The 16,530-nt window shown below is 44.1% G+C and overlaps 1 protein-coding gene across 1 annotated transcript in view; it reads right to left on the reverse strand.

Annotated features, from left to right (window-relative positions):
- Nucleotides 1-2,350: 2,350 nt before the first annotated feature.
- The window catches only part of LOC138677186 (beta-1,3-galactosyltransferase 2-like), a 54,573-nt gene continuing 40,393 nt past the window's right edge, over nt 2,351-16,530 (reverse strand). Inside the window, exon 2 of the mRNA XM_069767114.1 lies at nt 2,351-3,674. Within this exon, the coding sequence (XP_069623215.1) occupies nt 2,623-3,639 (1,017 nt within the window). The 5' untranslated portion in view covers nt 3,640-3,674 and the 3' untranslated portion in view covers nt 2,351-2,622. The remainder of the gene's footprint in view (nt 3,675-16,530) is intronic.

A 16,530-nucleotide genomic window follows, 5' to 3' on the forward strand; every position in this document is an offset into this window, starting at 1 on the left:
GTCCTAGGAAGAGATTAGCATACGAGGGCGCACAGGCCGCACCCATGGCTGTGCCACGCTTCTGTAGATAGAACATATCTTTAAACACAAAGAAATTATGGGTGAGGACAAAGCACAGCAGCTCAAGGATCAGTTCACAGAGAGAGCTGTCCAGGTCGGAGGTCCCCAAGAAGAAGCGGACCTCATCCAGATGATGGGTATGATCAATACGTGTATAGAGGGTCTGGATATCTGCAGTGACCAATAGAACATCCTTGTCCACCGAGACACTGTCAACCGTCGCCGTCGAATGGCCAGTAATGAGTCCGGATCTATATCCCATTGATCGCCTGTGGAAAGATCTTAAAATTGCTGTTGGGAGAAGGGATCTTCAAATATGAGTGACCTGAATCAGTTTTCAAAAGAAGAGTGGTCCAAAATTCCAGGTGAGAAGTGTAAGAAGCTTGTTGATGGTTATAGGAAGCGACCAGCCCTGTTATGAATCACGAATACGGAGATATGTGAGCATAACTTGTTTTAATAAAGGCAAATGCCACATTATAATCTCTGTCAGACCTGGGAAATGCAGTTTACTACAATTTTGCCCATTGCTTCCCAAAAAACTTCCCCTTCATAAAAGCCAGAGCCAACCCTGCAACATCAGGATTAAAGTGAGCTTCCCATCTTCTTGCAATGCCGCCCTCCTGCTTGCTTCACAGTCTCCCCGGCATCACGCTCTTGTGTAGGCGTACTTATCTTCCCTCCTGCGCTGGGCCTCTCTGACCTTTCCCAGCGCCTACGCACTGCACTACTTTGCTCTGCCCTCAACAGGGCACATAAGTGTTTTGATTCCAATGGCAGGGAATCACAAAAGGACAAGCACCAACGAGCTCTAGGGTGATGGAACCTGAGCTGACCGCGACCCTAAACCTGAACACACAAATAACAATAGCCGGGGAACGTGCCTACGTTAATCCTAGACGTCTCGCACCAGCCGAAGATCTAACTTCCCCTATTAGAAGAAACACAGACCTCTCTTGCCTCCAGAGAAATACCCCACAGAAATAGCAGCCCCCCACATATAATGACGGTGAAATGAGAGGAAGGCACATACACAGTATGAAAACAGATTCAGCAAAATGAGGCCCGCTAAAACTAGATAGCAGAGGATACAAAAGTAAACTGCGCGGTCAGCAAAAAACCCTTCAAAAAACCATCCTGTAATTACTTGAACTCATGTTCCAACTCATGGAACATGAGGAGCAATTACAGCCCACTAAAGCAACCAGCAGCAAAGAGACAATTATATGCAAGCTGGACAAGACAAAAATAAAGCAAAACGTGGAACAAGAAAATCAAAACTTAGCTTGTCCTGAAGATTACTGAAGCCAGAAGCTGAGGTAACAAAACACTCTGATAACCTTGATAGCCGGCGGGGAAATGACAAGAAAGCCCGGTTAAATAGGAAACTCCCAAATCCTAATAGAACAGGTGGACACCAGAGACAGCAGAACACAAATCACCCAGTACCATCAGTAACCACCAGAGGGAGCCCAAAAACAGAACTCACAACACATAAGTATGCCTGCACAGGAGCACAATTCCGGAGAGCCATGAATCAAGCAGGATGGCGGCGATCATAAGAAGATGAGAGGCACTGGACCTGCGACACCCATTGGATCTGACCGCCTCCCGAGTGAGTATAATAAAACTTATTTTTCTTATCTTTCAGTTTGGATCAGGGGGCTTATCTACAGGTATCTTATATCGGCCAAACCTGATGAAAGGTTTAATATATTTATGATTATCCTTTTTATTTTATGTAATTGTATATACTGTGTTGTTTTGCCTACTGCTGCTTTTGTGACCTGCTGGTTAACTCATCATTTACTGTAAGCATTACAAACTGTTATAGGAGTTGGTTCACCTTATGCTACTATCTACTGTGGATTTGGCTAACTCCATCTGTATGCTGCTATAGACTTCCATTTTCGTGTTAATCTGCCCTCCTGCTTCTGTGGCTTCCAGTAAGTCCTGCCTCACTTGTTTGTCTACAGTCCTGCATACCCTTTTGTCAAAGTCTTACTGTTCCATATGCCTTTCAGCTTGTGTTGCCAGCGTGCTTGGTCCACGTATACACCCTGACCTGCGGTTTTCTGAATTAACCTCAGCAGCTCAGCTGTAATATACATTCTGTGTGATCTGTCCTCCTTTACAGGGTTAATGCTATTTCACTCTTCACACTTGATTTTTATATCTTCAACCTTCTCCTTCTGCTATCTCAAACACTGAGAAAAGAAAGGGTGAGAGCAAAGAGAGCTTACATGACCTGGAGCTCCCAAATCTATATATTGAGCATATTCAGCACCAAAATGGTAGATATTTTTTAATACCATACATTTTTTCGAAGTTGCTTAGCTTTACATTTAGATAATTAAAATATCAATAATCAGTGAAAAAATGTCCATAGCTTTTAAATAAATAAAAATATACAGTGTAAAAGTGTATAAAGTTTTATATAAATCCTGTAGAACTGATAGATATATATTTGATGTTTTAGATTTCCCAAAAGAGTCTCTTCACCATGCACAGTTCTCCACAAATATGATTCTTTTTTCCAGTTTATTTTTATTTTCTATTTTATTAGCACTTCTGCGATTTCTTAGCCCAAAAGTCTGTCCATATTTTCTGGAGCTCTTCTCCACCATAATGGTGCACTGTGACAACTTTCCTAAATTTGCAGTGGTCATAATCTAACTTGTTTATGTTAAATACACCTCTTGAGGATGTTCTAGGTGAAATGTGCAGCCTAAATAAACATATTCCCACAAAAGCATCTTCCATGGAGATGACCCTAAGTACTTGGGCCACATCGTAAATTTTTCTTGCCAGGTCAGCTGAAAATACATATCCAGTACCAGAGCAATAGGGTGGGTAGGCATTAATTGGATAGACTTCCTTAGGTACATACCACTTAGAAGATGTTGTCCTATAAGGTCCAGAGTTCTTAAATAGGGCTCCAGTGAAGTAATTTGTTTGAATGGGTAAATCTGGATAAAGAATGTTATGAATCAGGTAGTCTGCATTAAGAAACATGTCACTGTCTATCTTCATGACATAGCTGGCAGAAGGACAGAATTTGGTCACCCACTCCATTCCCATTAAGGTTTTTAATGTCAAGTTATAGTAGGTGTCCATGAAGTCTTGTTGTACGATGTCCCCAAAGTTCACACTTTCCTCTTTTAACAAATACTGGTTTCGGTCAGTAGCAACCTGAGGTAGACCCACCAGAAAAATCCTGACCACCTCAACATCATAAATACTTTCATTTCCCCATGTTTCTCGGATTATATGTCTAGACATCAAATCTTGGCACGGTACAAGCACCATTATAACAAGGAAAGGCTTCCGGTTCTTGCACTTGTCCGGCTGGTTAATGAGGAACTTGTATGGAAATGGGTACGGAGGAGCCAGGGGGTGCTTGAACGCCTGGTAAGTGAAATTATTCACAGAGTTTTTGCTCTCCTGTAATTTTACTGAATCTTCAATCCATTTGTTAATCATTCTTTTGTTTTTGTAGTCGAATATGTACCCGTAAATGAATATAAGAATCACTAATAATAAGATAAGAAATTTCAAGGAGCAGAGTTGGCCATTCATGTTGTCCTCCGAAGATCAAAATGTTGTGAAGACTTCTGTAAAAATGAGAGAAAATGTTAAAAATCAAAGAAATTATCAAAAAACGTTGACAGTAAATTTAACCAGTCTACATTATTTATCACTCTAACATGTACATCATGATGAGCAGTGTCCAGGGGCATAATTTGAGGTTCCTGTACCTGAATGCAAAATCTGTAAAATTTCTCACAACCAATGTTATGTATGCCAGGGACAAAGACAAAAGAGTGACTTGAAGCTGCAAGGGCCCAATGAGATATATATATATATATAGTGATGCAGTGACCCCTGTGGCAGCTAGGGGGCGCTGTGTGTGCTCCTTGGGATGTGCATGGAGGCATATCTGTTGTTATATTGGTGGTGAAACAGTGATTGGCAGAATTGTGAGTGGCCCATATGTGTTGCAGAGGGAGTCTGCGTGGTAAGTCTGATGCAATGTTGTTGTTCTGGGACCTGTAGTCCCTCAAGAGTGTGTATATGTTTGGTGTAGTTGTAAGGGAGACTTACTAGGCTAGTTGTGTGAGATGGGTGGGACAAACTAGCCACACATCCACACTCCTACCCAGGGGAGTGGTTAAGGGTATATAATGTGACCCGGGTGTGGGTCACATGTTCCTGTGTGCTTCCAGTGGAAGGTCCTGGAGAGCCTGTGTGTTGGGAGGTCCTGGGAGTAGGACCGGATCCCTGAATAGCACACTGAACAACCTGTGTTGGATTTCCTGGGAGTAGGGGTCATGAAGAGCACGTGGTGGGGCTTTGGACCTGGTGGCCTGGGGTGTTGGACAGAGGTCCTGAATAGCACCTGGACAGGTCACATGCTGGTGTGTTGGATTTCCTGGGAGTAGGAGTCCTGAATAGCACACTGAACAACCTGTCTTGGATTTCCTGGGAGTAGGAGTCCTGAAGAGCACATGGTGGGGTTTTGGACTTGCTAGTGGCCTGGGGTGTTGGACTGACGTCCTTAATAGCACCTGGACAGGTCATATGCCTGGGATATTGGACTGACGTCCTGAATAGTACCTGGACAGGTCATATGCCTGGGGTGTTGGACGAGGTACCGAATAGCACCTGGACAGGTCACATGTGCGGTTCATGTGAGGAGGAGATGCCAGTGTGTTGGATTTCCTGGGAGTAGGAATCCTGAATAGCACACTGGGCAACCTGTGTTGGAAGACCTGGGAGGAGGCTTCCTGAAGACCTGGGAGGAGGCTTCCTGTAGAGCACATGCTGGGGTGTTGGGAGGTTCTGGGAGTAGGACCTGATCCCTGAATAGCGCACAGTGACTGTGGTTCTGGGTGGTCTATGTTGGGGAAGCTACCGTCCTCCGGTGGGTCTGGACTGACTAAGATATGCCACCCAGGCAAGTTGGTGATCCCTGTGAGGCAGCTTTCCCGGAGGAGTGGACTGACAAGGAGTCAGCAGGTGGAGCAGGAGCTCCCGTCAGGTACCTATACAGACTGTTGGTGCTTGTGATGTTCTATGAACTGTGTGGTCTTCCACGGTGACTGAACGAAGTGAGGTTCAGCGTGTTTAGGGGCCATGACCCAGTGTCATATGCGCTGTATGTGACTTGGGGCATTGGTGAAGTGTACGGCGTACGGACACCCATGGTAACTGGGCGAAGTGAGAGGTCCAGCATGTTTAGTGTCCGTGAAACAAAGCCGTAAATGAAGTGTTTAAGACAAAGCTGCAAGTTAATATCACCAGTTGGTGCCTATTGTGTTTGATGAAGTGTATAATGTGAACTGTGCACAACCCGGTTTATGATACTTTAATAAACCGTATAGACTGTGTTTAAGCGAAAAATCGTGCCTGACTACGTTAATCCCGTGCCAAGCGAGTGTCCCCCAATACACTTAGTGAGAGCAATCTTAATATATATATATGTATATATATATATATACAGTGGGGCAAAAAAGTATTTAGTCAGTCAGCAATAGTGCAAGTTCCACCACTTAAAAAGATGAGAGGCGTCTGTAATTTACATCATAGGTAGACCTCAACTATGGGAGACAAACTGAGAAAAAAAAATCCAGAAAATCACATTGTCTGTTTTTTTTAACAATTTATTTGCATATTATGGTGGAAAATAAGTATTTGGTCAGAAACAAACAATCAAGATTTCTGGCTCTCACAGACCTGTAACTTCTTCTTTAAGAGTCTCCTCTTTCCTCCACTCATTACCTGTAGTAATGGCACCTGTTTAAACTTGTTATCAGTATAAAAAGACACCTGTGCACACCCTCAAACAGTCTGACTCCAAACTCCACTATGGTGAAGACCAAAGAGCTGTCAAAGGACACTAGAAACAAAATTGTAGCCCTGCAACAGGCTGGGAAGACTGAATCTGCAATAGCCAACCAGCTTGGAGTGAAGAAATCAACAGTGGGAGCAATAATTAGAAAATGGAAGACATACAAGACCACTGATAATCTCCCTCGATCTGGGGCTCCACGCAAAATCCCACCCCGTGGGGTCAGAATGATCACAAGAACGGTGAGCAAAAATCCCAGAACCACGCGGGGGGACCTAGTGAATGAACTGCAGAGAGCTGGGACCAATGTAACAAGGCCTACCATAAGTATCACACTACGCCACCATGGACTCAGATCCTGCAGTGCCAGACGTGTCCCACTGCTTAAGCCAGTGCATGTCCGGGCCCGTCTGAAGTTTGCTAGAGAGCATTTGGATGATCCAGAGGAGTTTTGGGAGAATGTCCTATGGTCTGATGAAACCAAACTGGAACTGTTTGGTAGAAACACAACTTGTCGTGTTTGGAGGAAAAAGAATACTGAGTTGCATCCATCAAACACCATACTTACTGTAAAGCATGGTGGTGGAAACATCATGCTTTGGGGCTGTTTCTCTGCAAAGGGGCCAGGACGACTGATCCGGGTACATGAAAGAATGAATGGGGCCATGTATCGTGAGATTTTGAGTGCAAACCTCCTTCCATCAGCAAGGGCATTGAAGATGAAATGTGGCTGTGTCTTTCAACATGACAATGATCCAAAGCACACCGCCAGGGCAACGAAGGAGTGGCTTCGTAAGAAGCATTTCAAGGTCGTGGAGTGGCCTAGCTAGTCTCCAGATCTCAACCCTATAGAAAACCTTTGGAGGGAGTTGAAAGTCCGTGTTGCCAAGCGAAAAGCCAAAAACATCACTGCTCTAGAGGAGATCTGCATGGAGGAATGGGCCAACATACCAACAACAGTGTGTGGCAACCTTGTGAAGACTTACAGAAAACGTTTGACCTCTGTCATTGCCAACAAAGGATATATTACAAAGTATTGAGATGAAATTTTGTTTCTGACCAAATACTTATTTTCCACCATAATATGCAAATAAATTGTTAAAAAAAACAGACAATGTGATTTTCTGGATTTTTTTTTCTCAGTTTGTCTCCCATAGTTGAGGTCTACCTATGATGTAAATTACAGACGCCTCTCATCTTTTTAAGTGGTGGAACTTGCACTATTGCTGACTGACTAAATACTTTTTTGCCCCACTGTATATATAGATATATATATATCTATATATATATATATATATATATATATATATATATATACTGTATGTAGTTAAAATCTCTTAATATTAGTTATAAGAAATAGTCATACAATATTCTGTTAATGATCAGGGTTCACAATATGACAACCAATATCACTATAGAACAACAAAATAATGCTGCCACATGGTGTCTAAATATAACCTTCATCCTCCAACTAAATAAAACTCACTATATCAAGACTAATATACCAATAATATCACAAACATGGCACAAATATTACCAAAAAACACCATGACCACATATTACCAGCATATACAATGATGACCCAATAATACCACCACACTGATCACTAAGAAAAACTAACATTACCACCTGGGGAAGACATAGGAGACACGATTTGGGGATTCGGTCCGGTGACCTGTTGCTCTTTTCCTCCCCTGTCAAATTGCTGATTGTTCATATTGTCTGTATTCTGTATTGTCTATTATGCTGTAATGTCTATTGTCTGTGCAAGTCCCCTCTATAATTTGTAAAGCGCTGCGGAATATGTTGGCGCTATATAAATAAAAATTATTATTATTATTATTATTATTATTCTCCCTTACTGGTTTGCTCCTTTCCAGGTGTTTTCCATTTTCCCATTTTGGTTTGCCCTATCATTTTCTGGGTGGGTTTTTATACATTATATAGTGTAAGCAAAGAGGTAATACAGTGATCACCGGTGACAAAATACGCATGAGCTCTGTAGATAGTATATAGTATGTCCGTTTAAAGGCAATACTTTGCTCAGAGGGGACATTATACATAAGAGCTCTGTAGATAGTGCACACTGTAAGCGTTCAGGTAATACAGTGATCACCAGGGAAAATTATACACAGTAGCTCTGTAGATAGAACATTGTATATAGTGTAAGTGAAGAGGTAAGAACGTGATCACTGGTGAACTGCAGATTAAATTATACATAATAGCTCTGTAGATAGCATAGTGCAGACCTGAGCAAAATGTGGCTCGTGGGCCACTTCCTCCACCAATCAGCGTGTGAAACAGCTGACGTGATTACGTCATTTTATCGCGTCAGCTGTGTATTGTGGAGAGTCAGCGTACCGGAGGCAGATAGAGAAGCAGAGCGTCGGGGAACGGGACCGAGGTGAGTATGTGGTGTTCATTTTTTTCATGTGTATAGGATGTTTGGGTGGGCATGGGGAGTCTATGGGGCTGTCATGCTGTACAAGGGGAGGCTATGGGGATGTTGTGCTGCACAAGGCGGGCTATAGAGTTTTAGTGCTGCAGAAGGGGAGGCTATGGGGGTGTTCTGCTGCAAAAGGAGAGGCTATCGGGGTGTTGTGCTGCACGGGGAGGCTATGGGGGTGTTGTGCTGCACAATGGTAGGCTATGGGGGCATTGTTCTGCACAAGGGGATGCTATGGAGGCCTTGTGCAGCACATTGGGAGGCTGTATAGGGCTTGTGCAGTATATGGCGAGGCTGTGTCGGGCTCATGCTGTATATATGGGGAGGCTGTGTGGGGCTCACAATGTATATGGGGAGGCTGTGCGGGGCTCATGCAGTATATAGGGAGGCTGTGCGGGGCTCATGCCGTATGTAGGGAGGCTGTGTGGGGCTCATGCTGTATATAGGGAGGCTGTGTAGGGCTCATGCAGTATACAGTGAGGAAAAAAGTACGGTATTTAGTCAGCCACCAATTGTGCAAGTTCTCCCACTTAAAAAGATGAGAGAGGCCTGTAATTGACATCATACGTAAACCACAACCATGAGAGACAAAATTGAGAAAACAATTCCAAACAATCACCTTGTCTGATTTAGCAAGATTTATTTTGCAAATTATGGAGGAAAATAAGTATTTGGTCACCTAAAACCATGCAGGATTTCTGGCTCTCACAGACCTGTAACTTTTTATTTAAGAGGCTCCTCTGTCCTCCATTCATTACCTGTAGTAATGGCTCCTGTTTGAACTTGTTATCAGTATAAAAGACACCTGTCCACAAGCTCAAACAGTCACACTCCAAACTCCACTATGGTGAAGACCAAAAAGCTGTTGAAGGACACCAGAAAAAAAAATTGTAGCCCTGCACCAGGCTGGGAAGACTGAATCTGCAATAGGCAAGCAGTTTGGTGTGATGAAATGAACTGTGGGAGCAATAATTAGAAAATGGAAGACATACAAGACCACTGATAATATCCCTCAATCTGAGGTTCCACTCAAGATCTCACCCCATGGGGACAAAATGATCACAAGAACTGTGAGCAAAAATCCCAGAACCACATGGGGCGACCTAGTGAATGACTGGGATAGAGCTGGGACCACCGTAACAAAGTCTACCATCAGTAACACACTACGCCGCCAGGGACTCAGATCCTAAAGTGCCTGACGTGTCCCTTTGCTTAAAGGGAACCTGTCACCCCCAAAATGGTATATAAGGTAAGCCCACCGGCATCAGGGAATCAGGGGCTTATCTACAGCATTCTGGAATGCTGTAGATAAGCCACCAATGTATCCTGAAAGATGAGAAAAAGAGGTTAGATTATACTCACCTGGGGGGGGAGGGGGCAGTCCGATCCAATGGGCGTGGCGGTCCGGTCCGGGGCCTCCCATCTTCATAGGATGACGTCCTCTTCTTATCTTCACGTTGCGGCTCAGGCGCAGGCGTACTTTGTCTGCCCTGTTGAGGGCAGAGAAAAGTACTGCAGTGCGCAGGCGCCGGGAAAGGTCAGAGAGGCCCAGCGCCTGTGCACTGCAGTACTTTGCTCTGCCCTCAACCGGGCAGACAAATTACGCCTGCGCTGGAGCCGCAGCGTGAAGACATGAAGAGGACATCATCCTATGAAGATCGGAGCCGCTGCACCGACACCGCGACGCACATCGGACAGGACCTCCCCTGGGTGAGTATAATCTAACCTCTTTTTCTCATCTTTCAGGATACATCGGGGGCTTATCTACAGCATTACAGAATGCTGTAGGTAAGCCCCTGATGACGGTGGGCTTAGCTCATCTTTGATTTTGGGGGTGACAGGTTCCCTTTAAGCCAGTACATGTCCAGGCCCGTCTGAAGTTTGTAAGAGAACATTTGGATTATACAGAAGAGTGGTGGTAGAATGTCATGTGGTCTGATGAAACCAAAGTAGAACTGTTTGATAGAAACAAAATTCATCGTGTTTGGAGGAGACAGAATGGTGAGTTGCATCCAAAGAACACCATACCTACTGTGAAGAATGGGGGTGGCAACATCATGCTTTGGGGCTGTTTCTCTGCAAAGGGACCAGGACGACTGATCCATGTACATAAAAGAATGAATGGGGCCATGTATCATGAGATTTTGTTTGCAAACCTCCTTCCATCAGCAAGGGCATTGAAGATAAAACGTGGATGGGTCTTTCGGCATGATAATGATCCAAAGCACACCGCCAGGGCAACGAAGGAGTGGCTTTGTAAGAAGCATATGAAGGTCCTGGAGTGGCCTAGCCAGTCTCCAGATCTCAACCCTATAGAAAACCTTTGGAGGGAGTTGAAAGTCCGTGTTGCCCAGCGACAGGCCCAAAACATCACTGCGCTAGAGGAGATCTGCATGGAGGAATGGGCCAACATACCAACAACAGTGTGTGGCAACCTTGTGAAGACTTACAGAAAATGTTTGACCTCTGTCATCGCCAACAAAATATATATAATAAACTATTGAGATGAACTTTTGTTAATGACCAAATAATTATTTTCCACCATAATTTGATAAATAAATCTTGCCAAATCAGACAATGTGATTTTCTGGATTTTTTTTTCTCATTTTGACTCTCATAGTTGTGGTCTACCTATGATGCCAATTACAGGCCTCTCGCATCTTTTTAAGTGGGAGAACTTGCACAATTGGTGGCTGACTTTTTCCGCCCCACTGTATTTAGGGAGGCTGTGTGGGGCTCATGATCTATATAGGGAGGCTGTGTGGGGCTCATGATCTATATAGGGAGGCTGTGTGGGGCTCATGATCTATATAGGGAGGCTGTGTGGGGCTCATGATCTATATAGGGAGGCTGTGTGGGGCTCATGATCTATATAGGGAGGCTGTGTGGGGCTCATGATCTATATAGGGAGGCTGTGTGGGGCCTCTTACAGTAGATAAGGGAGGGCTCATACAATATACAGAAGGGGCTGTACTTGTGTTCAAACAATATTTAGGAGGATGTCGGCGTACTTAATTCTGCTCAATATTAAGTGATACAATTAATAATATAACTATCAATAATATAATTATATATATATTGATATTAATATTGAGTAGAATTAATTTCAGCTTATAGTTCAGCCCTCGACAACAGTCACGGTCTCTCATGTGGTGCATAAATTAATTTCCCACTCCTGGTATAGTGCATAATGTAAGTTTACAGGTAATACATTGCTCACTGGTGACATTATACACAACAGCTCTGCAGATGTCAGAAAGGTGACATTTTCCCACGGCGCTCGCACTGAAGTCAGAAATGTGAATTAAGGGGAGCACCAGTGTATGCCTATTTGAGGCTTTCTGGCACATGCTTGTAGCCCGCATTTATATACCTATCCTGGTACTACCATCATCTTGGCTAAACAGCATGCTGATATAACACTTTATATTGTTATATACCAAACACTGAATTGCAGTAATTTTATTGCTAGATTATCTGTCAGTGTACGACTACAGGTTTACGTATGCATTTGTTTCGGCCTTTATATATTCATGTATGTCATATTGGACCGTTACATGTTTAGACAGGACACATCTTGTATATATATATAGCACTTTATCCATGCAGTGTTGTTATTTCATGATATTTGTGCTCAGGGGTGGTGACTTATGGTTCTGTATTCAGACCTTTTTAAATAGTTTTATATGTTTGTCATGTTCTTTGAGGTGTAATTAAACATTTTTTGATGTTTTCACATATTTTATGGGTGTGCATACCATTATTGGTCGAGTCTTTTTTCTTTTGTGTTTAAGTTAATTGGCCTTGAACTTCTATTCTCTGTCTGACGGCATCGCGAGCAGGAGAACCTTCTGACACTTGCGGTGCCCTCAGACAGGGAATAGAAGATCACAGAGAGACACTGAGCACACGGTGCTCAGCTTCTCTGCTGGATGACAGGCTGTATGGTTGCATCTTGCAGCCTGCCATCTAGATGTAGCAGAGCTGGATCCGTTGCGAGACAAATGGATTGAAAAGCATCTCTGCCGAAAGGTGAGGAATACTGCTGTTTTTTTTTTTTTACCTCTTTTGCAGATTGCGAGGGCATCGGGGGAGTAGGCGAGGTTGTAAGTATGGTTTAATTAAGAATATTAAAGGACTTTTTTATGGGTGTCTTTGTTACAATGTTACTGTGGGGTTAGTAATGGGTTGTCTTATTGCTGCCTCTCCATTACTAACCTCGGGGCTTGATGTCACTTGATGGTGACATCAACCCCCCCAACTATCACCCCGCTTGCCACCAGTGCAAGTGGGAAGAGCAAGAATAAGTGCCAGAATTGGCACATCTTAGAGATTCGCCTTTGCTGGGGTGGCGGAGAGCTGGTGTTTTTAGCCTGGGGAGCAGTATCCCTGGCCCCTTCCTAGGCTATTAATATCTGCTGTCTGCATAGCCTTTGCTGGTTATTAATTATAGGGGGACCCCCTTCATTTCTTTGTGGGGTCCCCCATTTTAATAGCCAGTAAAGGCTAAGTATACAACTGTGAGTTGATACTAATAGCCTGGATAGCTCCGTGGGTATTACCCCCTTCCCAGACTATAAACATCGGCCCCCAGTCATCGGCTTTCCCTCTGCTGGTTGCGAAAATTGCGTGGGATCTCAAGCCATTTTTTTTTAGAAAAATAATCTTTTATTAATTAAATACATGTACAGTAAGCTGCACACACACTGCACTAATTGCATGCTGCGATTGTACATGCATGCTGAATACGCCCGAGAAAATAAACGGTGATGGGAGCTGCCCCATAGATTAACACTGGTCCGAGTGCTATGCAATGTTTTCTCGCATAGCACTCGTCCATATTCTACGGTAGTGTGACCTCGGCCTTACATAGCATATATAGCAAAGTAACCCTCCCCCACATATAACATACAGTGTATAGCCAAGCCCCCCTCCCCCATACATAGCATATATAGCTAAGTAACAATCCCCCACATACAGCATACATTATATAGACAAGTAGCCCTCCCCATACATAGCATGTATAGCCAAGTCACTATTCTATTACACATATCAATTACACATAAAATAACATTTAATGATTTAAACTGCTTCGATAAGCGGCGTAACGAGAAAAAAAATCAAAATGTCGGAATTTTTGGTCCCCGTAACATTGCAATAAAGTGCAATAACAGGCAATCAAAACATCATATCTATCCCTAAATGGTATCAATAAAAATATCAGCTCAGCGTGCCAAAAATAAGCCCTCACTTAGCAGCAGATCACGAAAAATAAAGATGCTACGGGTCTCGGAAGATGGGGCCATTTTTTTTTAAACAAACTTTGAATTTTTTTTCACCACTAAAATAAAAAGGAACCTAGACATGTTTGGTATCTGCGAACTCGCAATGAACTTGGAGAATCATAATGGCCGGTCAGCGTTAGCTTTTGGTGAACATAGTTTAAAAAAAAATAGTGAAATTGCACTTTTTTTCTGTTTGATATTTTCTTCCTGTTTTTCAGTATATTATATGGTAAAATGAACGGTGTTGTTTAGAAGTACAACTCATCTTGCAAAAAACAAGCCCTCGCATGGCCATCTTGATGGAAAAATAAAAAAGTTATGGCTTTGGGAAGAAAATGGCCTGGGGGTGAAGGGATTAATACAGCACCACTTAACCCCTTCTTGCAAAAGCCTGTTTTTATCTTCCTCACAGAGCCCGATTTTTTAAGTAGGACATGTGACACTTTATGTGGTAATAACCCTTGAGCTGCTACATCTTCCGGTGATTCTGAGATTATTTTTTCCGTGACACATTATACTTTATGTTAGTGGTAAAATTTAGATCAGTGTGATTTGCATTCATTTAAAAAAATATTATTTGACAAAATTTTTGAAAAGTTTGATTTATTTTTAATCTTTGAACTTCTATGTCCTTAAAACACATCATCCCACTGCCCAAAATAGTTAATAAGTAACATTTACTGAATGTCTGTATTTTGTCATAATCATTTTTCCGTTGATTCATTTATTTGTTTTTTGCTAGGATGTTAGAAGGTCAAAGTGTAGCAGCATTTTTTTTCTACAAAATTTACAAGCCATATTTTTATGGGTTATGTCTTTTACAGGATGATGTGTCACAAAATCCCCACCGAAGACCTTGCTTTAAAACTTCACCCTTCAATGTATTTGCAGCGCCCCAGAGACCTGGTCGTTGCAGTATGGCCCCAAGGCGAGTAGCGGTACGTCCGATGGCACTAAAGAGTTCTCCTGACCAGGTATCACCAGAACACATTACACTTCACACTCCGGCCACTAGGGGGAGTAAAAGGCTTTATTTATTGGGCCACTCCTCACACTGGTAAAACTAGGGGTTGGGGAGGAAGTTAGTCAGAAGCTGACTGGGTTGGAACCAGGCAACATCCCGTGGCAGGGGGTGTTGCAGGGAGAAGGCACAGGGGGGTCCCTGTCAGGCGTGGGAACCTGGCAGGTGCCTAGCTAACAGAAGAGAACGTTACGGAGCCGCGCCAGCACACCTTGCGGCGGTATCCTAAGAGAGAGACAAGAAGGGAAGAATATTGTGGAACAGTGTAAACGAGATCAGCACAAAGGAGAGCCAGTAAAAGTCGTGCCGAGAGAGGAAGGCAACATCTTACTGAGGCGCGTAGTCGGTGGCCGGATCACAGTAGGAGTAACTGACTTCAGGCCTTACTTCAAATTCCGCTGGACAGTTAATCATAGGTTGGCTGTCTACCTTCTACACCTACGAAGACATAGGGGGCAACATTGGGAGCGGGGCGTCTCTAGGGTCCCGGAAGACCTCCAAGCCTTAATGTCAAACGGGTGGCGTCCTAGCCATAACATATCTGGGGGACGTTAGAAACTAGCAACATCTGGAACCAAAGAACGAGACAGAGAGAAAGCTGTAGAGAACGAACGAACGAGAACAGCAGTTGTGAGGACTATTCCGAATGCTCAGCAGGGTAGGACTACAACACACAGGCGCTAGTGGTAGGCAATGATTTCCATCTGCGAGGGAAACTCTGGATGTGCCCATCGGACCGGCCAGTCTCTGATAGCCTGGTTGAACGTGCTCTGGACTGAGGATCCTGAAGCCTTCAGTAAAGAGGTAAAGAGACTGCAACCTTGTGTCCTTGTTGTTGACTGCGCCTTACACCATCACCGAGCAAAAAAGGGGAGAAGCCAGCGCAGCCTAAGGTTAAGACGCAATACATAAAGTGCAAATGCACATATTAATTTCTAACTGTATTATCAAAATGAGACATTTAGCAAACAATTGATCAATTCTTTGAGCCACCCCACCTCTTCACGGCAATCTCATATTGGGGCAGTCCTACACTACGTTTTTTATATTCACTGTGCCATAAAGGCCTCCTAAATGAACTAAAAGCAAGACCACATTAAAAGCATGCTGTACCTGGAGCATTACTGAGTCACCCCCATGGCGCCAGAGTAGGCAAGCGAGGATAAAGGTTGACCAGGTCCAGACAGACATTTCGGATCCAACCTCCACACTGCCCATCCAGAGCCACAGATGAAGAGTGAGACAGGCTGAGGAACAGGTGCAAAATTAAACAAAGCCTGCCCCTGACTCGAATCTGCCGCGGCTGGAGGACTCGGACTTCTTGGGGTCGCAGGCGGAGGAGCCGAGTCAGCCTATCCCGAGTGTGGAGCCAGTCGATGCGAAGCTATGGAGATCGGAACCACCACTGAGAGCCGTGTCGGGAGAACCGCAGTTCGAGCCGCAGGTGACTCCAGTGTCCTCATCAACGGAACCGATCGGCATCGGTGGAACCACATCAGAAGGAGGTATGGGAAGCGCCCCTGCCCTCCTGACCGATCCGGCTCCCGCAACCGCTCCCCGTCCTGACTGTGACCGATTCCCTGCCCCTGAACTGGTGGTTATAGCCCCTGGCACCATAGAGAAGCTGGTGCCTCCGCTACCGACAACTATGGGCACACCACTGTGCGTAAGCTCCGAGGGGGTGATCTTCCAATGGGATAACCCGAGGATAGAGCCAGACGGGACCAGACAAGAGGGCCTCAGCATCGCTGCGCTCACTTCGGAACAATATAAACAATGCCTGATTTTACACTGGAAAGACCGAAAAGAGACAGAACAAAGCGACTCACCGAAAGTACCAGAACCAAAGACAGGACACCGTAAAGGA

The sequence above is a fragment of the Ranitomeya imitator genome, chromosome 4, assembly GCF_032444005.1.
Source record: "Ranitomeya imitator isolate aRanImi1 chromosome 4, aRanImi1.pri, whole genome shotgun sequence".
Classification (NCBI taxonomy): Eukaryota; Metazoa; Chordata; class Amphibia; order Anura; family Dendrobatidae; genus Ranitomeya; species Ranitomeya imitator.